The sequence below is a fragment of the Aspergillus tubingensis genome (genome assembly GCF_013340325.1).
Source record: "Aspergillus tubingensis WU-2223L DNA, scaffold_8, whole genome shotgun sequence".
In the NCBI taxonomy this organism is placed as follows: Eukaryota; Fungi; Ascomycota; class Eurotiomycetes; order Eurotiales; family Aspergillaceae; genus Aspergillus; species Aspergillus tubingensis.
Genome location: NW_023336282.1, coordinates 4,243,581 through 4,270,031, shown reverse-complemented (window position 1 = coordinate 4,270,031; position 26,451 = coordinate 4,243,581). Strand labels below are relative to the sequence as shown.

Genomic DNA, 26,451 nt, shown 5'->3' with positions numbered 1-26,451 from the left:
GCCCTCCCTCCCTCTCCCCACTCTCTACCTTCAACTCTCTCTCCCTCTATAACCTTAAAAACAACTTTCCTTCCCCCCTCCTCCTCCTCTACCCACCCATCTTGCCTGGCCTTACCCCCTCAGATTCTTTTCTCTCCCTCTTCCCCAGGCACGCCACCCCCAGTCTTGATCGACCGATCCCGCCCGAGGGAGCATGCTGAGGTTATGAACTTGCAGGGGCCCTGGCTTGCCGTTGCGCTCAAGGCTCCTAGCGCACTTGGATCGTTAACACACCACGCGGTCTCGACACCCTCCCCAGACTTCCAAATCGCACCAACACTGGACCTCCCAAAGGCATGATACATCGAGGGGGCTTTTGTGTGTAGAGGCTTTTCTTCTCCTATTCGAATTTTATTCTTGTCTTATTTTACTCTTGATTCCGCTTATAAATTATCGCCCCGTGGAGTATCTCATTTTCTTTTTTCCCACCCGCGCTCTCCTCCTTCTCCTTACTCCACGATTCGAAACGATCTCCTCGCGACGCTCTGCACGCTCTCTACGACCGGATTCGATACCCTCCCTTTCTCCCACCTTCACCTCACCCTCCTCTCGCCTTGTGTGATTCACCTTCTTGCCACCTTTCACCGAGATATCCCCAGAGCGAGGAGTAAAGAGGGGGCTACATACACATCATGGCCGATTTAGGGGGTCAGCAAGGCCGGAACTACCGGCCTTACGGGCATCCCTCCGCTTTTCAACGTGATGCTGCATTCTCCGAGATTTTCGGCGGAGCACCGGGACGCTCGCAGACGATGACCTCCCAGACTCCTCAGTTCTCCCAAGATCGGGCCCATACCATGTCTTCACACGTGCCCCATCCGCAAATGCAGAGGGGTCCGCCACCACCCGCGCGCCAGATGCAGAATGGATACCCCCCGGGCCCCCCCAACGGTTATTATCAACCGTACGGTGGAAGCGCAGCTACAATGACCTCCCAGCACCCTTCCCAGAATCCTCCACGACCCTATCCCGGACGCTCTGCTTACCCTCAGCCGCAGAGGCTTGATTCGAGACCGAACCACGGGCCACAATATCCGGATGCAAAGGGTTATGCTCGACCAGTGCCCCACCCTGCCCTGAACTCCGACGCTTACAGATCAAGGTCAATGGCGAGGTTGGGAGGGCCACCGATATATCAGCCACCATCCAGTGGCTTCAACCATACCTCTGCAACCTATTCCCGCCAACAGCCCTATAATGCAGGCGCCGCCCCCATGACACCTCAGGGACGTGTGGTTCCGGAGAGGAATCAGAACGAGCGTTCCATGTCATTGACCACTTACTCCACTGACCGCGACCACGCTCATACAACACAAACTGGACGGGTCATTCCTCCCAGGCGACAGCCTTCCGGCCCTAGTCCACCCCCGGAAGCCTCCTCGTACCCAGCGGATGTGATTAACGCGTATGATGTTAATGGAAAGTCTCGTCCCCCTAGCGATGGCTCCATGAACTCCCGCACCATGTCCATGGCATCCACTGTTGTTCCGGACCGTACTATGAGCATGCAAAGCCAAATTGCTCCGAAACCCAGTAACACAACAACTCTTGTCCAAAGCAATTCCCGTCGGAGTAAGGTGCCGCTAGTTTACCCAGCCCTGCTTTCGAGAGTGGCCGATGTCTTCCGTGAGAGGATTACGCTCGCTGAACGGCAAAAGAACGGACTGTCGTATCAGAATGCGTTCTCCGGTGCGGAGGCGGTCGACCTGATCGCCTACATCATCAAGACTATGGATCGCAATCTGGCTCTGCTTTTGGGACGCGCTTTGGATGCGCAGAAGTTCTTCCACGATGTGACATATGACCACCGTCTGCGAGATGCTCCCGGTGAGCTTTACCAGTTCAAAGAAACCATGGGAGAGGAAGCGCCCAGTTCGGAGGTAAATGGAGTGTTCACGCTGTTGACTGAATGCTACTCGCCGACTTGCACTCGCGACAGCTTATGCTACTCGATTGCTTGTCCCAGGAGGTTAGAACAGCAAGCTAGACTGAACCTCAAGCCGCAGCCGGGACTCCGCTCGTCTGCCTCCAAGGGTAGTTTGCACGGTGATGACGACGACAATGATAACCAGAAATTGTGGATTAACATGGTTCCCAAGGAGATTTCTGATGGCATTGACGACCGCGAGAAGAAACGTCAGGAGATCATTTTCGAGATCATGTACACCGAGCGTGACTTCGTTAAGGACCTCGAGTATCTACGAGACTTCTGGATGAGGCCATTGCGTTCCGCAGGCAATGCTAATCTTTCGCCAATCCCTGAGCACCGACGGGAGAAGTTCATTCGCACGGTATTCGGAAATTGCTTGGAAGTCTTGAAGGTCAACGGCGGATTGTGTGAGGCTCTGAACGCACGCCAGAAGGAGAACCACGTCGTCAAGACAGTCGGTGATATCTTCTTGCAGCACGTGCCACGCTTTGACCCATTCATCAAGTACGGTGCAAACCAGCTCTACGGAAAGTACGAGTTCGAGAAAGAAAAGGCATCAAACCCGGCTTTTGCGAGATTCGTTGAGGAAACAGAACGTCTCAAAGAGTCACGGAAGCTGGAGTTGAACGGTTACTTGACCAAGCCAACCACTCGTCTGGCAAGGTACCCCTTGCTTCTGGAGCAGGTTGCCAAGAACACGGCGGACGATAACCCTGACAAGCAAGACATTCCCAAGGCCATCAAGCTCATCAAAGATTTCCTGTCTCGCGTCAATGCTGAGAGTGGAAGGGCTGAGAACCATTTCAACCTTGTGCAGCTCAATTCAGCTTTGAAGTTTCCCCCGGGCGAATATGTCGATCTGAAGCTGACGGAAGAGAACCGTCAAATGCTGACGAAGATGGCTTTCAAGAAAACGCCAACTGACAGTTCTGAAGTTACTGCATACCTTTTCGATCATGCGGTTCTCCTGGTGAGAATCAAGATCGTGAACAAGCGGGAGGAGTACCGAGTATATCGGAAGCCCATCCCTCTCGAGCTTCTGGTCATTGCTCAAATGGACGAGGTGATTCCCAGGGTTGGTGTCGCTAAGAGGCCCTCTTCTAGTCTGCTCTCCAACAAGGCTGCTGCAAATCCGCCCACGACTAAAGATGGCCTGCCCATCACTTTCAGGCATCTTGGTAAGGGGGGTTATGAGCAGACTCTATACGCCACTTCTCCTACGCAAAGAAGGAAATTCATCGAAATGGTAGAAGAGCAACAGAGGAAACTTAGGGAGCGGAACAGCAACTTCTACAATAAAACTGTCCTCTGCGAGAAGTTCTTTACCTCTGTCAACAGGGTTAATTGCCTTGTTCCAGTTGGTATGTTATTACTCAGCTCCCATTATACCATTATAGCTTTGGATTATATGGCTAATGACTTTTCGGCAGACGGTGGCAGAAAGCTCGTGTATGGTACAGACAGCGGCATTTACTTGTCTGAGCGTTGGCCTAAGGATAAATCGGCTAGACCTAGACGAGTTCTTGACGTGAGCCAGGTTACGCAAATGGACACTTTGGAAGAGTATCAACTACTCTTGGTCCTGTCGAATAAGACGCTCTCGTCTTACCCAATGGAGGCTTTGGAGATTAGTGAAAGTCAAAATACAGTCGCAAAGCGACCCAAGAAGATCCAGGGACATGCGAACTTCTTCAAGGCCGGTATCGGACTGGGCCGTCATTTGGTGTGCTCTGTTAAGACTTCGGCTCTGTCGACGACCATCAAGGTTTACGAACCCATGGATAATCTGGCTAAAGGCAAGAAGAAGTCTGCGGTCAGCAAGATGTTCCAGAGTGGCCAGGATAGTCTGAAGCTCTTCAAGGTGCGTCCACTTTCTGTCTGTGTCCTCGTGGTTGGCATTTCTAACATTCAGGGCAGGAATTTTACATCCCCGCCGAATCGTCGTCGATACATTTCCTCCGTTCCACACTTTGCGTTGGCTGTGCACGTGGGTTCGAAGTTGTCAGTCTGGAAACGACCGAGACGCAGTCACTCTTGGATCAGGCCGACACCTCACTCGACTTCGTTGCACGCAAAGAGAACGTCAAGCCGATCCATATCGAGCGTATGAATGGAGAGTTCCTGCTCAATTACAGCGACTTTTCTTTCTTTGTCAACCGCAATGGTTGGCGCGCACGCCCGGATTGGAAGATTTCATGGGAAGGCAACCCTAACGCTTTTGCCCTCTCTTATCCTTACATTCTTGCTTTCGAACCAAACTTCATTGAGATTCGACACATTGAGACGAGTGAATTGGTTCATATCATGACCGGAAAGAACATCCGCATGTTGCATTCTTCCACGCGAGAGGTAAGTCGCTCTGAATCACGTGATGTCTACCTGCAGCACTAACCACCGTCCAGATTCTGTATGCCTACGAAGATGAATCGGGCGAGGACGTGGTAGCCAGCTTGGATTTCTGGAACAAGCCGCAACACTAGGCCCGCTGAAATAAGAAGAAAGAGAGGGGAATACGAGAAATAACTCATGCACATTGACTGCCTTTGACTGCACTTTAGAATGGCCCTATGATGGTCGCAAAGCGCATATATCCACTGCATCCTTTTTTCTTTTGAAGCTCAGTTTTCGCTGACCTTTGCGGCCACTTTGACTTATTGAGCTGAACCGAGGATCTCCTTTTTATAATACCTCCATGTTGTCACTTCGATCTGTCTGTATCAGGTCAGCTTGATCAAATTATCTTTGTACAATGAAGCGCATCCATACCACATGCTTATCCAATCACTATTATCCACTTGCTTGTTAGACTGCGACTATAGATTCTAACTAGTCATGGCTCGAGCCTGGAATGCCACTTCACCCATCACGGGGTCACTACCTAGTCACCTACTACGCTCTACACTGTCACCTGAGTTATTCCTAGCCCTTAGGTGACCCGATCACATGGCCCACTTTGACTGAGCAATCCAATACCAGTATATGCTTCCCTCCATAGATATTATTACTCTTATACCCAATGTCCATCCACATGATCCCTAGAGAATGGCGGAATTCGAAAACACTCAGCGGGGCATCTGTGTTTTGAGTAGTTTGTATACATGGCTTTCATTCCTATGTATACTATGTTCGTGCTCGTATGCAGAGCAGTCAAGTAGATAATACTACATCTTATCTTGGTTGTAGTAAGGCTTCCTACCTCCTTGGAAGCAATCCCGAAGTGAGTAGACACATCGTCTATACGGTTCAATCGCCTCTATGCATGCAGATATTTACAGCGTGATTGGTTTTAAGCTGTGAGAGCCTTCATGCTGGACGTCTCCAGAGTCTCTATCTCTGGTTATCAACCGAATAAAGGGTCATTTATCATTATTTTCCAAAAAGCAGGGTCTATCTGATGACTTTCTACCATTACGGCCACTGCAGGCTCCAATGAGTAGTATTTGTAGATTATTATACTAATATTTCAATTCAATCTTCTTCGTCCAATTCATCCGATGACAGCGAACTTTCCGAGCTTCCTGGACTTTCCAAACCTCATGCATCTTCGACACTTTCTAAACTGTCTGAACCCTCTACACTTTCCGCTTTTTCTGCAGATTCTGGACTTTCTGGGCTTTCTGCACTTTCTGCACTCTCAGTAACCGTCGTCTGAAGGCTTCTTTCCTGCTCCAAAATCTCCAGAATCCTTGCTCCGCATCTGGTATTCTCCGCTGCTGCTCTAAGTACTTCCTCGGTCACTGGAAGACAACTGTCCCCTTTGTGTTGCACGAGAGATTCCATCATTCTATCTCCACATCTATCATTCCCTACTGCTATCTTGACCACTTCCTCTGTCACTGGAAGTCCGCTTCTCCCTTTGTGTTGCAGGAGGCATTCCAAGACATCACTTCCCGAATACTTATTCCTTGCTGCTGTCTTGGCCACTTCTTCGGTCATTGGAAGACCTTCCCCTTTCTGTTCAAAGAGCAATTTCATGATAGAAGCTCCGGTCGTTTCATTTCCTGCTGCTGCCTTGACCACTTCTTCAGTCACTGGAAGTTTGTCTCCTTTTTGCTGGAAAAGAAACACCATAGCTCTGTGTCCATATATCCCATTACCTGCTGCTGCCTTTACCACATAGTCGGAGGTTGGAAGGCTTTCCCCTCTACGCTTAAAGAGCAATCTCATGAGTCCATCTGCTCCCCAAGTCCCTGCTGCTGCCTTGACCACTTCCTCAGTCACTGGAAGCCTGTCCCCTTCTCGTCGGAAGAGCATATCCAGCATAATCCTCCCAGATATTCTATTCCCAGCTGCTGCCTTAGCCACATCCTCAGAGATTCGAAGGCTTTCCTCTGCATGCTGCAAGAGTAATTTCAGGATTTGAGCTCCATGTGTATTTCCTGCGGCTGCCTTAACCACTTCTTCGGAGATTGGAGGGCCTTTTTCTCCGTGTTGAAAGAGTCTTTTCAGGAACTTATACCCAGAATGATTTTCCGCTGCTGCCTTAACCACATCCTCAGTGATAGGAGGACTTCCCTCGCCGTGCTGAAGGAGTATTTCCAGAATATTATATGCCAGGTGATTTCCTGCCGCTGCCCTGACTAGTTCCTCGGAAATTGGAACTTTTCCCTCCAAATAGTCAGAGAGAAATTTTATATTTTCATAACCCCAGGCACGATTCGCTATTGCTGTCTTGTACACATCTTCAGATAACAGAACATTTTTGCCTCGATGCTTGATAGTATGTTCAAAAGTCTCAAGTCCACAGGTTTTGTTTCCTGTTGCCACTTTGATCGCTTCTTCAGAGACTGGAAGGGCTTCCCCTTGTGCTCGGAAGAGGACCTTCAATATCTTGGTTCCCTGTTTTCCAGTATTCCCTGCTGCTGCCTTGACCACCGCTTCGGAAATCGGGAAGAACTTTCCACGGTGGCGATAGATAGCCATCATAATCTGATGTCCATACTTTCCAGAGTTTCTTGATGCTGCCTCGACTACTCCTTCAGAGATGGGAAGATTGGCCCCGTGGAGCTGGAAAAGGAGTTCCATGATTATATAGCCACATGGTCCATCATTCTCTGCCACTGCTTTGACCATCTCCCGAGAGATTGATAGATCGTCTTGCTCACTTAGAAAGAAATTTTGCAAGGTCTTGTCAGGAGAGCCTCGAATATCCTTTACAGAAGCCTCAGTCAGTTCTGAAACAATTGAAACATCTGTACCACTCAAAACGAGCAAGCGCGCTACATCATCATCTTCTGACTTCTTCACGGCCAATGCTCCCATGGCAACGCCTGCCATGATTTGGGTAATATTGTTTCGTCTATATCCCGCCTCCAAGGACTGTTGTTGATACGCCGGAACCATATCGGGGAGCTCTGTTTCAGGCCAATTCTTAGACCCAGCATCATTTTTCAGAGGATGTCGCCATACCAAAAGAACATTACAGGATCCACCAGAAGTATGCCATCCCTGAGGTGTTCCTTCTGGAGACTTCCTAGGGCGCTTTTTGCAAAGGGTTGCCGCAGGTGTAATTATTCTGAAATGATCTTTGCAAAGCCTAATGATACTTGGCCTCAAAGCCCCTTGCAGAAGGAAAACGATATCACCAGGACTGAGGGACTGTGCAAAAGTTTGAAGTTCCCAATCAGCTTCCCAGTCGTTCTCATACCCGATTGACCGGGCTGTATCATTCAAGTACACCTTGACCTTTTGCTGGCCGAAGTTTGATACGTGTCGTACAGACCAAATATGACCAAGAACCCAGCCCACACCTCTGATAATGGCTATATCTGATCCAGGCCATGTTTCAACAGAACAGCCTGGGAACATGTGATTGGTAACTTGGTTGAACACCGTATTCCAGGGGAGGGCATAGTTTGGCATTAAAGCGGGTGTCATGGTATCAGCACTTAAACCTAGAAGTGCATAGATTTTATCATGCTGCTCGGTAGCATCGTGGTAGCAGTACATGCCAACGAGCTCCCCAATAGTGAGAGTTCCTCGTGACCCAGGCTCATAGTTTGGCCGGAGAAGTGCCCCCTTGATAAGAAAAGCGACTGGGCCTATCTTCTCTTGATACTTTGAAGGAAGGCCTATTTTCTTAAGGCCTTCGCCCAAGGCATGTCCGTTTATTTTAACAGAGCCACACATGATATAAATGGATCTTGCGACACCAACTTCCTGAAGTACCTACTATGGTTATCAGTTGACACTCCTCTGATAGTTGAACGTGGGAGAAGTATTATTACCCAGATACGGCGAAACCAAGCTCTTTGAAACAAAATCACACATAATTTTCGACACCCCTCAATATCTATATCCTGTCCTTCTGCCAGACACCGGAGTCCATCAAGGGCTTTATCGCCATCTTCATAAGCCTCTCCAAGCCAAACAATGACATGTTGAGCTTGTGCGTAAATTTCCCTCATCAGTGGGATCTGCTTGGCTTTCTCATCCCGGTTACTCTGATCAATGCATATAGCATCAACCCACAGTATTCTCTCAAGCTGCCGATTCCGGAGACGGGACAGCGCAAGATAGAGGTTCTCCGTTACGGGGAAGGCACAGCTGTTCAATTTGATGGTTCGAGATCTCGTGTTACTTCCCCATACGTAGGAAAGTGCCTCGTAGAGGTGCGAATCCGCGCCGCCGCCTGACGTCAAGTCATAGTTGAAGAGTTCGCATTCAATTTCTGCATCTTTGTTTTTATTCGGTAGAAGGCGTATCATGCGAGTCGTTGAATTCGGGGACTCTAATGGGACCTCTGTGTAGGTAAAGGTAGGTCCTGTCAGACCAGAGTTGCGTTCCGGTTCTGGAGACATGGTGCGATCCAAGTCTCTCATGCGATGTTCAGTGAAGATCTTAAGAAAAACCATACATCGCGTCTATCTGAAGAGCAAATTGGGAAAGACGTCCCAGCGCCTTACCAGTAGTATGGAGGAAGAGAATGGAGATGAACTCTTGGGGATGAGCTTTTTCAAGGTAGTAATAAGCAACAGGCGCGCCAACTCAAAGATGGAAGGTGCATGGCGCTGAGTTGGTGCGGCTGAATGGCGGGGTACACTGAGGGCAATCTACTTATGCCAGCAATATTACTAGTTCCTACTGGACAGGTACATTTCTAGTACCGGATTTGCCCAGTACTACTACTACTATGGGCATCGTGATCAGAGACTCCAACTAGTAAGTGAGCATTTCGACTATAGAGGATTCATTCGCATCTTGGATAAGATCGATGATACTAGTATATGAAATCACTCACAGCCTCTCATACCTCTCCCCTTTTAGTATATCAAGACCAACCATTCTGTATCTGTTCCCCTAAATTTTGGCTTACGATTATACCACCCTTTAACTACAGAAAATGATGATTACTCTTGTAACATGGAATCAGAATCTGGCACTCTTGTGATCATTTGTGGTAGAGTTTACCTAACAATCTACAGCCCATGGTTTGTTAGTGCTTACCACTACATACCTTAGCAATTCATGAACAATAGTATTTCTGAGCATCATGATATACTGTGAAAACTAGCAGTCTAGTACAATTACTACTATTAGTATGATAACTGGAGCTCCAGCTAGACAAAGTGTAGCCTTTGCATAGTACATGAACAATACTTATTACATAGTAGTAGTTATACCTCCCATCACCGCTATATATTCTGAAGTTGCTAACCCGTAACTGAAAATGGTAGTCAAATTGACGCATCATCCTACTGGTTACTAGGTTCGAGGACTTACAGCCGGAAGACGCACCTAGTAATAATATCATCGTCAATCTACTATGCAGCCAACTAATTGGAAAGGAGTGAAGGCTTGATTTCGATGGTGCTGCTTGGACCGAATATAATACGACCGGGGACAACCCAGAGACATCATAATCCTTCCAAATGCCCCGGGTTCGTTAAATCCAGATAGACGGAGCATTTTCTTACCATCATGCCATATGAGTTTACATACCGGGAAAAACTTCGGGTCTTTTGTCCTCATATACTACTATTCAACTAAGACATATGATGATAAGATTAAGACATGAACCACGAGCACAAGGAATATGAAACGACAAAAGAGGGAATCTTGCTGCGCTGCTTGAGATTGGGACAGGTTTCATCGACAAAAGCAGAAATGGGAAAAAAAAATAAAAAAGGGATGGGCAATGAGAAGGAGGTTATGCAGGTTCAGCGACAACTGTCAGCAAATTAAAAAGATGCTATCTCTGACCCCAAGCTTCGCAACATGGGCAGTGCGAAACAGTTCGGAGATCTTTCGACCAGATTAAAGAAGACATGGGAAGAAGCCAAAATTTGGGAGAGGGAAAGAGCAGAGCAGCAGCAGGATTCCATCACCTCTTGTCCGCAACCCTCTGAGTGAACAAAGGGGAATGCTGCCAGTCGTCAAGATAAACGGAACGTTGCATTTTCCCCTCTCCTCTCGGATAAGAAGCTATTAACGTGAATAAACGGTCGACTAATCTTTCCCCCGTCGACAGTCACAACTGCCGTGCCACGACTCTCATTACATAGGCACAAACGGCGTCCGGGGTCAACATGCAAGATCCGTCTCCCTCCGGGGAACAGGTTCAGGAAGAGCTCAAGCATCGCTGATGCTATCAATCTGACTCTGGCTTGCTTCACGCGCCATGCGAGCCTCGATCTCCCTCAGCTGACTCTCACGAGCCAACAGTTCCTGGCGCTTCTCAGCGATCTCGCGCTGCACCTTGAGTTCGATCTCGCGGAGCTTCTCCTCCTCGCGACGAAGCTGCTCCTCCTTCAGTCTAACGGACTGGGATGCTAGATCTTCTGGGTTCATCGAAGAGTCTTGTGTACTGTGGCTATAAGTTAGTTTTCGTTCCAGCGGACCGTAACGATGGCAAGCGGGTATACGTACGGCGTAGCACCATCCACACTCTTGCTGAGCTTCTCAGTACGGTAGTTTTCGTAGAGGAAATCGTGGGTAATTTCCTTAAGGTCTGCGAGATGGCTGTGAAGAAGAGCGCTGCGGATGGCCAAGAAGTCCGAGTGACGGGGGTTCTCAACGTCCACGACACCCCAAGGATATTGCCTGGCCCGCACCTTCTTGCCGTCAATCTCAACAAAGTCCTCAGAGCCAACAATGGCAAACGGCATCAGACCACGAAGCTCAGCATTCTCCTCCACGGTGTCCTCGTCGTCCTCCTCGATATCGTAAGGGAAGTTGTACACGGGAATGCGGTAGTGCTCAATATCCTCCATGATAAGCTTCTTGGATTCGGCCAATTCGGCAGGGGTGAGAGAGTCGGCCTTGCCGATGACGGGGATGACGTTGACACGGGGAGAAAGGCGCTTCATCAATTCGATGTCCAGCTCACGCAGTCCATGGCCGGTCGGTGTGATGAAGTAAAGCAGGACGTGAACACGGTTGTCCCTGAAACGGGGGTTACGCTTGATTCGGGATTCCTCCGCAAGAATGTCATCGTATTGGCGCTCAAGGTATCCAACGATTTCGCCGAAGCTGTTGGGACGGTCAGTATTCGTAGGGGGCGTTTGGAAGGCGGCCAAGTTCAACGTGCCTTGCTTCGTTGTCAATCTGGTCTCCGAAACCGGGGGTATCAACGATGGTGAGGGAAATGCGGGTGCCTTCGTCGTCCAATTCCAGCTCTTTTCCCGAGATCTCATTAGTGGCGTGTATGCTGGTGGTCCAGATGGCGGTGACTTACCAACTGTGACTGGCTTGATGCGGACACCCTCCTCAATGTGAGCGTTGGCCGGGTCGTCGCAGTCCTTGCCTTCTAGGACCTTCTTTCCACAAAGAGTGTTGACGAAGGTGGTACGTCCTATCGAAAGGGGGGGATTCGGTCAATTCTGCAATCGAAGTTGGTTTGTATGATGCAGCACATACCGGTTCCGCTGGCACCACAGACCATCAGACAGAACTGGATACCCTTCTTGACATTCTTCTTGCGACGGAGCTTCATCTGGGAATTAGAGCAAGAAATTAATCGTGGACAAATCTCTGGCCAAGAGCCTGAAGACAGATAATGAAAAGAAAACGACGGTTTCAGGGACAATGGACAGGGTGGGTTGGATGGGAGGGGGAAGGAGCATGGATAGGCTTCAGAGCAACAAGGCCAGAAAGGGGAAGGAAGTAACATACCGCGTTGAACGACATGGTGAATTAAAAGGGGAGGAATGGAGGAAATTAAAGAAGAGAGAAGAAGAGATTGAAGAAAATAGAGGGAGAAAGCGAGTGGCAGAGACAAGGACGAAGGTGGTTTGAGCCAAAGGAAAGGAATGGGGGGGGAAACAAGAGAGGTGGAATGAAGGTTGAATGAATTAGATGGAGGAGTGGATGGGATGGGATGTGGAATGGCTGCGTTGCTCCCCTGAGGTTCGACGACGGGCGGACACTCTCTGGGCAAGCTGGAGGGACTAAAGAGCCGTTTGGCTGGCGCTTGCTACTGATCTGGCAGTTAGGGGATTTGCTAGACTCTCTCTAAGGGGGGGATTTCCTCCCTCCCGTTTTCCTGTTCGTAACAATTTCTTACCGCTCTGGAACGGTCACAACTGCCCCCTTTCACCCTGCAGTCCCTAACGGTCCAATCATCGCCCTCTTTCTTTCTCCAGATTGATCGGTCGCTGGTAATATTGGTATCTCATGTAACCGATGATACATCGATACCTTACTGGTCGTACCACTCCCACTTTTCTAAACAATTCAGTTACTCTCCCATGGATAGCGGGCTCCCAGGCACGGTTCCTGTATGGAGTAAATGGAGTCTAGTAGTTATCCCCCTACTAAGCAACTTAAGGTACATGCTTACGAACGCTTTGTTCAATTGCTTAGGTAGATAGCTGCCGATTTCAATGTACACAGTATGATTCCCATCTAGTATGCCCAGACCTTGTCTTTGGGTATCTCCCTACCTGCGTACTCTTTCAACACTCATTATAATACCTGTCCAATCTGGGGACGCCTTGATCATCAATTATTGTCTTTTCACTGAGAGTAAACACACTTCAGGTCTCCACTCAGCGGCCAGTGCTATGACTCAATAGGGAATTTGTTCCTTTAGTCCAACTCACATATTATCCGGTAACCTGTTCTCTGAGGTACAGCGCGACAAGTCAACTGAATGAAAGCATAAGTGGTTGTTGCTGCAATGTCTGGCTACTAGCCTCTGTGCTCTCCCCAGTTCTTCTCAGGGGTCGGGGGCAGCAGAAGGCGTTTCCACCGCCGCCGTGGGTCGCTGCGGGCCGCCGTAGCGGTAAGCAATTACCCAAATACCATACAGCTTGGAATTTTAGGCCTCAGGCCTGAAACAATGGCTCCGAGACATGATTATTGACTACGGAATATTCCTAACCGCAAAACGGTAGACTAACCGCGCGGGTTCGAATCACGCCCTTGTCAGTACATGCTTTTCTTTTTCTTCTCCTCGATCATCTTTGCCGAAGTATATGAAGAAGTTCTTCTTCGGCGTCTCTTTGGGTGTGAGATGATGTGCATTGATCTCCGTTGAACAACATCACCACGCTGCGCAGACAGTCTATTGGCCCGGCATCCGCTGCCCTTCCGGCATCCCCCAGCCAAAAGCGGACCCCCGGGCCTTATCTACGTTACTGATGCTCGGGTGAGGTCAGCGACCGCTGTCGATCTTCTAGTTTCCTGTCTACCTTTCTACCATCCATAGCTCTGATGGCCTCTTTCCCTGGTGGCCAGAATGAACACCCGACAAGTTATCGATGAGTCTGTGGGGCCACTCTCACTCTCTGCTACATTCAACAATGATACCTCCTGCTTCGCAGTTGGGTTGGACACCGGCTTCTGTGGTAGGTCCTAACCATGCCCTTCCTGCAATAGATTCCCTTCCGGGATATCCAAGCTAAGAACAATATGATCTCGATGCAGTCTTCAATACCGACCCATGTGAGCTCAGAGTATCAAGAGGTATACTTGATAGCTTCAGCCCCACCATCCTCCAGCTCCGTGTCACTAATGCCGTTCGCTCCATCTAGATTTCAATGCCGGCATTGGGGTAGTCAAGATGCTTGGCCAGACGAACTACCTAGCTATCGTTGGCGGAGGGAGACAGCCAAAGTTCCCACAAAATAAGGTGCGCAGACATCTGTATCTATCTTGCGCAGCTTATGCTCACACAGCGGTCGCAGTTGGTCATTTGGGATGACGCAAGACAGAAAGCAGTAATTACGCTGGAGTTCCGCACCTCGGTCCTGGGCGTCCGACTGTCCAAGTCGCGCATCGTTGTCGCCCTCCTCAATAGCATCCACATCTTTGCCTTCTCGAACCCTCCGCAGAAGCTTTCATATTTTGAGACAACGGATAACCCACTGGGGCTGGCTTGTCTAGGGCAGCAGGTGCTCGCTTTTCCAGGTCGGTCCCCGGGCCAGGTCCAACTGGTGGAGCTTGAGACGGGGAATGTCAGCATCATCCCTGCACACAGCACGCCATTGCGCGCGATGACATTGAGTCCCGATGGCGAAGTGTTGGCGACGGCGAGTGAAGCGGTACGCCCCTACCCCTACTATTATGGATGCGACGCAGACTACTGACCAGGCGCATTCTATCTAGGGCACTTTGGTCCGGGTCTTTTCTACAGCTAACTGCACCAAAATGGCCGAGCTACGACGCGGTGTTGATCATGCGGTGATATTCTCTCTTGCCATTTCGCCCTCGAATCTTCTACTGGCTGTAACTTCGGATAAGTCTACCCTGCACGTGTTCGACCTTCCGCATCCCCGACTACCGACGAACCGTACTCCAGCTGCAGCTTCCCCGACCGAAGAACAAACAAACCAGAAATGGGGCATTCTCGGAAAAATTCCACTATTGCCAAGGGTATTCTCTGACGTGTATTCATTCGCAAGCGCCCACTTTGAAATGGGGGAGGAAGCACCACCCGGCTCGCATTATGTCCCGCCACTGGGTAACTCATACGGGAGCCCGTCGAAAGGCGTCATAGGTTGGCGCGACGATAGGACCATTCTTGTTATCGGCGCCGGCAGGGATGGTCGATGGGAGAAGTTCGTTCTGCGCGAAGGGGACGATGGAAAGCGGTATTGCCTGAGAGAGGGCTGGAAAAGATATTTGGGAGGCAGCTGAAATTCTGTCGGCGGGATAAAGAGTGATTGTTCGCAGCACTACTTAGTCGTTTTGCACCAAGGTAGTAGCTGTTCCAGATGCAGGCAAGATCCGTATGCATGCGCCCATGCCACAGCATTGATTTTGAGATGGACACGATATCGCATGAGCCGGCGCAGGATGATGAAACAGCAGACTTGCATTTCAAGAACAGGCGCGGACTGCAGCATTCAGCCACAAAGATCCTGGAGATCTTTTATTGGATGGCTTTTTCCCAGGATCAGTTAGACGACTTAGTCCTCATTAGCATATTTAATATCTAGATAGCTTTTCCAGACATTTAACGGTGTCGATCATGCCTATCTCTGTAGCGTCGGGAGTCGGGGGATCGCGACGCGACCGGCGACCTGTCTCTGTCGGACCTCTCCCTTCTAGAAGGAGACCTCGCTCTATGAGATCGCTCGTCCCTTCTGGGCGACCGATCTCTGCGTCTTCTCTCCGAATCTCGGTCGTCGTCGTGTCTCCGGCGGTGAGAACGGTGATGGCGGCTTGATCTCTCACGGCTGTCACGTCTCCGAGATGATCTCTCGCTGCTGCGCATCTTTTCCAAAGCGAGTGCGACTTCCTCCTTCTTCTCTTCGATAAGGAATTCCTTCATTGGATCTTCCTCGTCGTGGTTCTTAATAAGTTCCTGTAGCTCGATCTCCTCCTTGAGCAGAGGCCGTCTCGCAGGCTCCTCTTCCCTTGATTCACTTCCCCTTCTCTTCCTTCGTCTTCTCCGCTCATCATCTGTATCTCTCTCATCATTATCCTTGTTGGCCGTATCACCCATGAGCTTTGCGACATTGTCTGTTTCCTCCTCGTCATCGCGCCGCTTATACCTCACGTGGTCCACACGCAGCACTCTTCCCAGAACTGTTGCCCCACCAAGATTGTCGACAGCGAGATCTGTACTGCGTTGATCCTCGTATTTCAGAAAGCAAAAGCCTCGACTCTTTCCGGTCTCTTTGTCGCGGACCAAATTGATGTGCACTGGCTCGCCGTATTGCGAAAAGATGGTTATAATATCACCCTCGGATAAATCGTATGGTAGTCCACCGATGTAGATGTAAGCGGTGTCTCTGTAGTCGGCGTGCCAGGAAGCTTCCGGGGATCTAAGGTAGTCCACAATGGTTAGCAAAGAAACCAATAGGTTAAGCTGCAAATAAGCGTGACATACATGGCATTTTCAAGCTCGCGCTTGTTGAGCGCTTGAATTTGGCGGATATTATTCATTATGGAATAGAGAGTCGCAGAAGCGAGTCTATAATCTCCTCGGGAAACAAAAAGGTCAAATAAGAGCACAGCTGAATTGCGCCGGCGAAGCAAGAAAGTGAGTGGCTGAGAAGGAGGGACTGGAAGCAGCAGAAAAGCTGGCGGGTTCAGCTCATCACGGGCTGGCTCCGCGGGAGGGTCCCACCCGCAAGAACGCCGACACTTTGGATTGTTTACTGGAGTGCAACTTAAACGTATTTCTCGACTAAACCGTCCTCCTCTTGAACTGACTACCCCCACCATCTGTGTGATCTAAAGAGCAACAGCGGGATTACCTACGATACCGCTCATCCGGGTGGGCAATTTGGCCACGGACCCGCCGTTAATCGCTACAAGAGATCGTCCCCAACGCCAGATTCCCCTGACCCCAAATCCGCTTGCCTGGACCGATATCCACCATCTCCTCCAAACTCCGCGGCTCACGCGTCAAAGCCGTCGGACTAGCCTCACAATTATTCGGACGTTACATGGCATGGTCTGCGCCAACTGAACATAGTCGAAATCGAACAGGCGATGTCTGCGTCAAGCCAGATCCCCGGCTCCAGATTCGGTACCGGAAACAATAGCCGGCCGTCGAGCAAGGATGGACCTAAGAAGAACATCTGGTCTTCTATGCTGGATAGTGTCGCGAATGGAAAGCGTCTGCCTGAGAAGAATTTGCTTATCCTAGGTGCGAAGACCTGGTTTCTGCTGCCGTCGAGCGGCATCGGCATTCTACTGTTTTGGGGCTGGGTCGCTAATACTTGGACTAATTTCCAGGAGGCACGCCTGAGAGTCAAAGAGAATTCCTAGACACACTCGCCGCCGATTCTTCCGATCCTAGTCTGTCGAACGATAAGCGAAAGGGGAGGGTACCGCCGGTAGCCAACCAGTTCGCTTTGGGATATACATATCAGGATGTGCTGGATGCGGACCACGAAGGTAATTGTTCCTTGAGTTGAGCTGAGTAGTGGGCTCAGCCTGCGTTGTACGGTGGCTGAACAAAAGTGCTCCGGCGAATAGATACTCTTGCGCGCGTCTCTGCATACCTCCTCTCTGAACCGTCTCTATCTTTCGCTCCCCTCCTCAAGCCGCTCCTGACCCCTCAATCGATTCCGGAAACACTCGTCGTGATCCTACTGGATTGGTCGGACCCATGGACATGGATTCGGCGACTCCGAGAATGGGTCCGTCTTCTCCGACACGTACTGATATCGCTCGATGACGAGACGAAGATCGTCATGGAAGAGAATCTCACAGAGTGGAGGGACCGGAAACGAGGCACGGATCCCAGTTCAGGAGGGGCACAAGGATTTACCAGCTCCGGAGGCCCTGTGACGATACCGCTGGGGCCGGGCGAGTGGGATGAGGGGCTTGGAATCCCCATGTGTGTGGTCTGCCAAGGGGTATGTTAATCTACTTCAGGCTTCCGGCAAGTCTCTATATTGACAATTCCTATGCAGGCGGACAAGATTGAAAAGCTGGAGAAGGACCACGGATGGCACGAAGAGCAATTCGACTTCATCCTTCAGTTCATGAGAACACTACTACTCAAGCGTAAGTACAGCGGCCAACATTGCTTGAGATCCGATTCTAATGAAAAGCAGACGGCGCATCGTTGATCTACACCACCCCATTCCTCGCCAACTCCTTGCAGAGCTTAATACACTCCTCCCTCGGCATACACTCTCTCCTAAAAAGACAGTCCCTCAAACACAACGTGATCGACCGGGACAAGATTCTAGTTCCCTCGAATTGGGATTCTTGGGGCAAGATCCGAATCATCCGTGAAGGCTTTGACATGGAAGGCATATCGACAGCATGGTCGATCGAGATTCAGGATCCCCCGGAGCCACTCACGAACGGCGTGGACGATCGCAACTCCGACGAACAAACCGCAAACGCAGTGGACGACGGAACCAGCGCCGTAGCGATCTTCGAGCAGACCATCCAGGACCCAAAGCGCGACACATCAATGGCTCTAACAGGCAGCCAACGGAACGGAAACAAGATCGAAGTGGACACATCCGACATGCAGAGCTTCCTCACGAAGCAGCTCGAGGTCCTGGAGCAACTGAAGGCGGAAGACGAGAAAGACCGCGCCGCGAAGAAGGTGCCCCAGCTCGAGATGTCCCCATTAGACGACAACGGACGAGTCAACGAGCACATCGGTCCTGTACAGTTCAACATGGGAGGAATCCAAGTCGACGCAGACGACATGCTCCGCAAGCTAAAGGTAAGATACCTCCCTATTATCCTCCCTTTCAACCAACCAAACCCCTAACCACCCCAACCCCAAACAGGAACGCGAAGCCAGCCGCTCCCAAAGAAAAGAAACTCTCTCATCATCCGCCGGAGACGAGAAAGCCCACAACCAAGCACTGGCGAATTTCTTCGCCGGCCTAGTCAAGAAACCCGGGGCCAGTCCCCGCGGCAGCCCATCAGCGTAAAAAGATAAAGCGATACACCGGCGATGGGTAGTAGATGATTTCTCTTGTTCTTTTTCCTGTCATTATGGCGGTCATTGTTCATGTTGATGTTGATGTTGGATTGTAATTTTATTCTTTCCTTTTTTTTTTTTCACTTTTATTCCCTCTTTCTCTTTTCATTTTCACACATTCACGATGCAGTACATACATAACATATTTGGAATGAGTGATTATAACTAACGCGGGGGGATTGTGGCCTGGCTGGCTTGGTGACATCTCGTTGTTACTGCTGCTGCTTTCTCGTTGCTGCTGCTGTTGCTGTTTGTGATACCAGAATGGATTAGGCTGGCTTTTTTTTTTCTTCTTAGGAGTCGGAGAAAGATGAATGAATTTTTCGATAGTATTCACTGCTTTTCTTATTTTACGGTGCTTGCTTTTTAGCTCTTGAACATGGTTGCTTGAAAGACTTCTCTTCGTTAGCGTTGCTTTGGAGTCCGACTTGTCGATATTGAGGAATAGATATTGAATAGCTTCATTTGTATACTCTATCTTGGGCGTGTCATCAAAGACAAGCAGATGCTTTCCGTCCCAGATACCAAAATCGAATCATATTATAAAGTTATTATGCCATAACCGCCCGAAACCACACCTAGTACTAGTAGGAATACAAACATCCGAAACCACACCAACGAAAACCAATCAATCTATCTCTCAGAGACACAGTAAAAAAATTACATACCGAAAGTATAGTATAGTATTAAAACCATCACCAATTCTCCCAAACGAAATCAGGCAACACATGACGCATAATATTCCAATGCTCGAGAGCCGAACGATCCTGGTACTTATGAAGCAGGTGGGTGTTCATAGAGTGAAGGACACGACGACCGCCCTTCTCGATAGTCTCGAAGCGACTAGCGTCAATCTCGACCTTCGGCATCAGATACATCTGGCGGAACTTGCTGCCCATGTAATCGGTCGAAACGGGGTCGCGGAAGGTGAGTGGCGTGGCGGAGCTCTTCTTGCAGAAGATCACCATGTTGGTGAAGTCGGTGGTGAGGTCGGAGTCGGAGGCTTCGCGGAAGATGCGGCAGGTCGGGAAGACGTATTGGATGGTGCGGACGGTTAGGGCGGCGGGGTAGAGGGAGATGTCGCCGGCGTAGTTCTTGGGAGGGTTAGTTGGGGGTGGTGGGGAGTTGGGAGGGAGAAGGGGAGAGGGGCTTACGATGGCGATGACTCCGTCGTCCTTGAGAAGGGAGGATAGGCTTTCGAGAAACTCGAGAGTGAAGAGCTCGAGGGGCTCAACGCCTCCGGTGAAGACGTCGTGGACGATGTAGTCGTACTGGGCTGGGGGAGTGCGCTTCACGAAGGCGGTGGCATCCTCGATGGCGGCGATGTGGTTCGAGGGAAGGTGGAAGTATTCGGTAGCGAACTTGTGCACGACAGGGTCGAGTTCCACGATGGTGGTCTCGATGCCGTGGTGGATCAGGGCAGAGGGGGTGGTGCCCACACCGAGGCCGCTGGGAGAGGTTAGGTGTCTGAATAAGAGGGGGTCGCTGCTGAGCTTACATGACAAGTGCCTTGCTGTTGGCATCTACGCGGGGCTCGCCGTGGTCGGTTTCAACCAGACGGACGGCCTCGAGCATGGTGAAGACCGAGTAGATCGGGTCCATAACGGCAGGGTTGTAGTTGTTGGGCATTTTGGTCCACTGGCCGCCGAGCAGGCTGTGGTCGCAACGCATGACACGGAATCCATCATTCAGGTTATCCAAGACAGAGATGTAGCCGGTGGTGGAGTCCTGGCGGGCAACAAGGGCGAATCCCTCCTCGTTGAGGAAAGAGTTCAAGGCTCCAGAGTTCATGTGGACATTGGACGTCATTGAGAACAGAAGGGAGGGAATAGCGAAGAGCAGGAACTTGGAAGGGGCAATAGCGGTGTAGAAGACTGGGAGCAAGAGTTGGAGACCAGCACGAGAAAAGAAGAAGGTCGTTCCAATGAACTTGGCCAGGAATGCTCTGGCGAACTTCTCGCCGGTCTTGTAGAGGACATAGGAGACCACGAGAGGAACGTGCTCAGCGACTGCATCACCGTGTCGGCCCAGATCCAAGCCCGACTGCACCAGCTTACCAGCACAAGCCACGGAGAGCAGAAGCAAAGGGTAGTAGGAGATGACCTCGGTGACTACAGCTCCGAATGGGTTTCCCATCACGGAGCTTGATGCGAACAAGAAACTCTGAAGGGTAGGAACCCAGAATGCCACAACAGGGAGCAGGAAAAGAGCCCGGCGGCCGGTCAATCGCTGGATGTAGTCCTTAAGGAACCATCCAGCAGCGCCAACAAGTGCCACTCCATAGCCATGGAAGATATGGGCAGGAGCCGAGCCATATACTGGCGTTAGCATCAGCACCGTCAATGGCGAGTAGAACGCTATCAAGAACAGCAGAGCAGTGCCAGTGAGCAACTGTCTGGTGGTGGGCTGGACAAGACCAGCTAGGGAAGACATGATGTCAGACCTCCAACCCTGAGGGAATCCGGTAAGACCGATCAATTGAGAGCTTCTGTAGGATCCAATTAGTCTAGGTCCATCTCGCGACTGTATGATTGTTGGCTTCTATTTAACAGCGGAAGAGCTGGGGCGGGGAGCTTCAATGCAACGCCACAACGTGAGCCAAGAAGAATCCCTGAGGGACCCACGTTGTGAAACAGATTGAAACCAGGCTAGTCTTACCGGTACTTTTCAGATAGAAAGTCGGACTGATCAACGGACGGTCATTATTCGCTCGGGCGACGTTTTGACGCTGAGGATAATTTCCCTTTGCCGTCCGCGCGCTTCCGGCCCGAATGGGTTTAGTTTCCCCGCGTGTCTCGCCGCGCTTCTCTTCTTCCTCAACTTCCCATCGTCATCATCCACCTTGATCCAACTACTACGCCCATTATGCCTCTTTTTCCCATGGGTACGGGCGTCGCTCCTGAGGCAGACTCTTCCCAGATGGAGTCAGACCCTGTGAAAAGAACCCAGTCACCATCTGCGGCGACGAAAATCAAAAATCGGCGCAAGCGCTATCTGGACATGCACCCGGAGTATTTCTCTGCTGATCTCGAGCTAGCCGGTCCGCTCGCTCTGTCTCCTTAGACTGATTGGTGTCACATTCAGTCGCTCTGTCTATGACAGGGGATGTTTAAGCCAAGCTAATATACCAGCCCTGCAGACCCGTTGCTGTATGATCGCTTAATCCGTCGATTCCAGACTCCAGCCGAGAGGGAGGCCGAAGGGCGTGCCAAAGGCTTCTCAGGTGTGCTGCAAGCGGACCTATGTAGATCCGAGGCCAAGTTCGAGGCTCTTTCTCATCCTGATCCTCACGCCATGTTCAGCTATACTCGTGGACCCAACGGAGAGATTCTCGCGGAAGATCGAGACGAAATTCCCCCGAATAAGGAAGAAGGGGAGAAGGCGTGGCGATGGGAGATGACCTTGCGGTTCCTAAGGGGTGAAGACGGCGATTTCGATTATACCTCGGTCGATGACAATGACGAGTACGATGATTGGAACGTCGAGCAGGAAAAGTACTTTGACGATGAAGAACCAGAGTGGCTTGTTGAAGGAGTAGACGATGGAGAAGTCAAGTCCCATCTGCAAGGCGAAACTGGTATTCAGGATTTCTGATGGTCAAATCAGGACTCCGATGTTGCTCATCCGGGTGTTGTGGCTTGCTCGGAAATCCTGGTGGCTATTTACGCTCAGCGTTCTCCCTCGAGTTATGCGCTTACCTGCAGGTCCTCAGTCATTCAACTGCTTTGCGGTTTTGGCTTGGCTTCGGAGCGGAAGCTTCTGCTGCACTTGTTTGCAGTGTGTACTTGCTGAATGGGTAAACCCCATGTCCATAGCACACGATCGGAACTGTCTTAAATGAGCAAGGTCTTGCTTTGGTAGGCCTGTCACCCCCATGCCGCAATGAGAATGCAGTGCTCTTTGCTATACATTGGTTTAGCAATGATGAATTTGCATTCCGTGGATATACCTATGGAACAAGGCAACTATATCCAAGATGGAACAATACTTGCTCTCGACCAAATCGGATGCGTTAGCGATGTCACGTGCCGTTCAGTCTGCATCCTCACTGCTTCATAGGACCAGCATCTTGATGACTCAGTCAGCCAAGTGGCCTACTGAGAGGCTCCAACAATGATGTCGATTATTGCTCATGCGTTGACCATTTATGCTGTAGACGCAGGAACAGCATGGTCAAGTTGTGGGGCCATGTGCCTTAGTCCAGTTCAATGTATTTTGGGAAGTCGGGGGAGGCTGGAACGTCAGACTCTTTCTCTGAATAGTGTTAACGCTCGTCCATAGCATCAATAATGCCGACCTCCTTTACATATGATCTTGTTCTTCCTAAAGTAGCTTACCTCGGTTATTCAAAATTCAGCACAGACTCGCCTCCCTGAAGCCATTCAATTTCATCTGGTGAATTTTCTGTATCCATACTCTATATCTGTGTCTATATCCATTCTGTATCCTTTAGAAGAACACAGGCGTCTACATCATCTCCAAAGGTTTGCTTGTGGCCTCCATGGCTCTGGAGCGATGACGCTCCAGGCTGGTGTTGCTGATGGCATCGCTTGCCCTGCCATAGTCATGTCATGATGTCGTGAGAAAACTCGTCCAAGTGCAAGTATGACATGACTCTACTGCTCAGATGCCGCTTCCTTCCCACAGAAACTCCCCCGTCGCCAACATCCTCCTTTCCATCGTTCAACTCTTGTTCTGCAAAGTACTGTTGGCTCTAGCTATAGCAGGACATAGCTCGATAAGCCCAACTTCGCTTTATAACTATTGCAGTCGAACATTTGCTATATTGGCTGCAAATCTTGCTCCTCCACACCCTTCTCTATCCTTTTCCCTTTATTTCTCGTTGTGACTTACACAACGATATCTTATCGGATATACCTTGCTTCCAGGTATACCCCATCGTGGATCGAATAAAGATCCACTCGTCTCAACAGACTCGTATTAACATAAATACGATGTCTTCCACTGATTCTTCCTCTTCCTCCTCGAGCATCGACCACAGTGTCTGCTCCAGCGAGCTGGATGATCGCCTTGGGAAGTTGATCATGCCAGGCTCCAATCCCACCTCTAGCCAAAGCAGTGACTACCAAGCTGTGGAGGTTCCCGACGACTTCGACACGAGCCTAACCTCCGAACCATCCAATAGTATGCATGTGCTCGAGGAGATGAAAGGCTATAAGATGAAGGAAGCCTTCTACAGTAGCAAAGACGAGGTTCTTGGCAGAGGAGCCTACGCACAGGTCCGCGTCGTCTATAAGCGCAACAGCGAAGACAGGACATCTCGTTATGTCGCCAAGGAGTTCTTCGAGAGGAAGTATGCCCCATACGATGTTTTCGTGCGTGATATTCGTAAAGAGTTCATCGTTGCTCGTCATGCTTGTCATCCAAATGTCGTCAAAACTGTCGACCTTTGCATCAAGGAGAGGCAGTGTGGCATTGTCATGGAATACTGCAGCCAGGGTGACCTCTTAGATGTCCTTTCGATCGGTCGGCTAAGCACCACTGGCAAATTATGCCTGTTCAAGCAGCTTTTACGTGGTGTATCCTACCTTCATAACCATGACATCGCCCATCGAGACCTGAAGCCAGAGAACCTGCTCCTCACGGAAAAGGGTGTTCTCAAGATAACCGACTTTGGTTTCGCCGTGGTCTTCAGGGACCCCGAGATAAACCCCGATAGAGTTCGCCATTGTTCGAACAAAAACATCTGCGGTACCGAACCCTATCTGCCACATGAGGTATGGTACAGTAGATACTATGACCCTCGCCGGCTTGATGTATGGGCCTGTGCCTTGATCGGACGATACTTGTTCAATCATAGCATGGCCTGGGAGGTCGCCGACGTTAAAAAGGATAGTCAGTTCCAAAGCTTTGTACTTACCTGGATGAAATTTCGTGAAAGCCGTTGTGCCAGCCTTATTGAATGGGCTGATACCCATGAATGGCAGCCAGGGTTCAGGCCTGCAGACTACCCTAGCGTTCAGATATGGTCTTTGATACGCATGATGCTGCACATTAACCCCGAGAAAAGGCTCACCATCGACGAAGCCATGAGTAGTCCCTGCATTCAAGCTATTGATTGCTGTTCTCCGCCGGGGCTTGAAACAGATTCTACAGACTCTCCCTCTCCTTCTGATACTCATCATCATTGTCAAGGTTCCCAGGGGCTGTCACCACCACGGCACTCATCAGACACGGACACCAGGACAACCAAATCAAGTGACATCAATAGGCGAGTATTTCAAGTGAGTAGTGAATAACTCACTAAGATCCAATATATCTCGGGTTGATGGTCCTCGAATCAATCCTTTAGTTGAGAAACTATTCTCAGCTTACTACACACGTTGAACCGCGGTGCAATGATAATACTGCGGTTCATCCTCTAAAGAATCAGGCCCCAAACTATCGGCGCAACAGGCTTCAACGACACATACCAAGTCAACAAACTGATATCTAAGGTTATCTACGTTGATGCTTCTAACCCGATTATTCACAACAAGCCGGCTGCAATTGTCGTGCCGCTACTTTTGGATAAGATGTCCACTTCGCCGCTGTGTGTCAACAGAATTACTCTAATATGTCAACTTCAGTGACTACACCTGGATGGGATGAGTCTCTCGAATGACTAACTCGAAATAAGAAGATCTAGAGGGCTAATGCGAGCAAGGAAGCAGTAGATAATCGGATGATTTCCGATATCCTCCTGTCAATCTAAAATACAGGAGACCTGAAAAATATCTAGAACCTAACTAGTATTACAATCTATTATCTAACGTTGCTCACTTCTATCCTTTCGTCTGCGTGACAATGATGCTTTCTTACTATCAAGCCGCGTTTAGTACTCTGGGAGGCTCCCAGGCACTTACCGGCACAAAAAGACCACCGAGAAGTCTTGAATGGTACTATATTACTTTATATTTTTGTAAGAGAGGACCAGAAAAGTCTACAACCTCTTATTCATAAACGAAGGCCGTGAAAGACAAGATGCACATACCAAGGGGCTCTAAAAACTCAGAGTATTAAAGCCAGAAGGGACTATGCTAGCAATTTCAACATTGACGGGTCTCTCAGATTCGTCGAACAGAACTGGGACATTCATTAAATGAGTATAAAGCCTGCGCTCTGTCTATTCTATTTCCATACACGAACTTTTCTACTCCCTTAAGCTGGTGCAGGCTGATTTCTGCTGCTTATTCATTAATTTACTTGGTTTGGACCCCGTAGGGCTCATCTACCTGTCCTTTTAATGCCCTATTTGTGGTTACTGCATAGCATGTGTCCCCGATATCAAGACAATTTACAGACTTCTATGATATAAGATTAAGATTAAATAGACGGGTTTTCCACCCCTGATATCCTTTCCATCCTTTTGATACGGCTCTAAATATCTGGATCGTGGTTCAATCCTCAGGGCTGTAATAGCCCTACATGAACAGGTACACGCGCCTTCCAACTGACTCAGAAAATGACCACGTTGAAACAAAGGCCTAACGACTCAATAACTGCGTATCTCACCCGATGCGAGGATCTGAAGCCTCACGCCGGGGAAGCGGCCAAAGGCGCTGGTGTTGAGCATGGTTAGCGGGTTGGCATACCGAACCTATTCAGTTTGCACTAGATATGTACAAAA

General features: G+C 49.8%; 9 protein-coding genes across 9 annotated transcripts; 5 read left to right on the top strand and 4 right to left on the bottom strand.

Moving 5' to 3' along the window:
- Positions 1-671: 671 nt before the first annotated feature.
- rom2 (putative Rho guanyl nucleotide exchange factor (Rom2)) lies at positions 672-4,449 on the top strand (the record flags this gene model as incomplete). Its single annotated transcript, XM_035502818.1, has 4 exons — positions 672-3,330; positions 3,400-3,830; positions 3,887-4,318; positions 4,372-4,449. 4 exons carry the CDS (start codon positions 672-674, stop codon positions 4,447-4,449), a joined length of 3,600 nt encoding a protein of 1,199 aa, XP_035358711.1.
- Positions 4,450-5,503: 1,054 nt separating this feature from the next.
- On the bottom strand, positions 5,504-8,769 carry AtWU_07708 (HET domain-containing protein; the record flags this gene model as incomplete). The annotated part of the gene is made up of 2 exons (XM_035502817.1): positions 5,504-8,137; positions 8,197-8,769. 2 exons carry the CDS (start codon positions 8,767-8,769, stop codon positions 5,504-5,506), a joined length of 3,207 nt encoding a protein of 1,068 aa, XP_035358710.1.
- Positions 8,770-10,540: 1,771 nt separating this feature from the next.
- Positions 10,541-12,097, bottom strand: aspA (putative septin AspA; the record flags this gene model as incomplete). Its single annotated transcript, XM_035502816.1, has 6 exons — positions 10,541-10,775; positions 10,838-11,440; positions 11,499-11,586; positions 11,646-11,762; positions 11,828-11,903; positions 12,083-12,097. 6 exons carry the CDS (start codon positions 12,095-12,097, stop codon positions 10,541-10,543), a joined length of 1,134 nt encoding a protein of 377 aa, XP_035358709.1.
- A 1,552-nt stretch (positions 12,098-13,649) lies between these two features.
- AtWU_07706 (phosphatidylinositol-3,5-bisphosphate binding protein HSV2) lies at positions 13,650-15,049 on the top strand (the record flags this gene model as incomplete). The annotated part of the gene is made up of 5 exons (XM_035502815.1): positions 13,650-13,758; positions 13,838-13,876; positions 13,945-14,042; positions 14,098-14,454; positions 14,519-15,049. The coding sequence occupies 5 exons, from the start codon at positions 13,650-13,652 to the stop codon at positions 15,047-15,049; spliced, it is 1,134 nt and encodes a 377-aa protein (XP_035358708.1).
- A 319-nt stretch (positions 15,050-15,368) lies between these two features.
- AtWU_07705 (uncharacterized protein) lies at positions 15,369-16,303 on the bottom strand (the record flags this gene model as incomplete). The annotated part of the gene is made up of 2 exons (XM_035502814.1): positions 15,369-16,182; positions 16,248-16,303. 2 exons carry the CDS (start codon positions 16,301-16,303, stop codon positions 15,369-15,371), a joined length of 870 nt encoding a protein of 289 aa, XP_035358707.1.
- Positions 16,304-16,855: 552 nt separating this feature from the next.
- On the top strand, positions 16,856-18,771 carry AtWU_07704 (dynein family protein; the record flags this gene model as incomplete). Its single annotated transcript, XM_035502813.1, has 6 exons — positions 16,856-17,012; positions 17,102-17,263; positions 17,345-17,727; positions 17,785-17,878; positions 17,929-18,557; positions 18,625-18,771. 6 exons carry the CDS (start codon positions 16,856-16,858, stop codon positions 18,769-18,771), a joined length of 1,572 nt encoding a protein of 523 aa, XP_035358706.1.
- Positions 18,772-19,516: 745 nt separating this feature from the next.
- Positions 19,517-21,254, bottom strand: AtWU_07703 (spermidine synthase; the record flags this gene model as incomplete). Its single annotated transcript, XM_035502812.1, has 3 exons — positions 19,517-19,915; positions 19,976-20,270; positions 20,320-21,254. 3 exons carry the CDS (start codon positions 21,252-21,254, stop codon positions 19,517-19,519), a joined length of 1,629 nt encoding a protein of 542 aa, XP_035358705.1.
- Positions 21,255-21,686: 432 nt separating this feature from the next.
- Positions 21,687-22,415, top strand: AtWU_07702 (uncharacterized protein; the record flags this gene model as incomplete). The annotated part of the gene is made up of 2 exons (XM_035502811.1): positions 21,687-21,861; positions 21,961-22,415. The coding sequence occupies 2 exons, from the start codon at positions 21,687-21,689 to the stop codon at positions 22,413-22,415; spliced, it is 630 nt and encodes a 209-aa protein (XP_035358704.1).
- Positions 22,416-23,776: 1,361 nt separating this feature from the next.
- On the top strand, positions 23,777-25,081 carry AtWU_07701 (putative serine/threonine protein kinase; the record flags this gene model as incomplete). Its single annotated transcript, XM_035502810.1, has 1 exon — positions 23,777-25,081. The coding sequence occupies one exon, from the start codon at positions 23,777-23,779 to the stop codon at positions 25,079-25,081; it is 1,305 nt and encodes a 434-aa protein (XP_035358703.1).
- Positions 25,082-26,451: the final 1,370 nt, after the last annotated feature.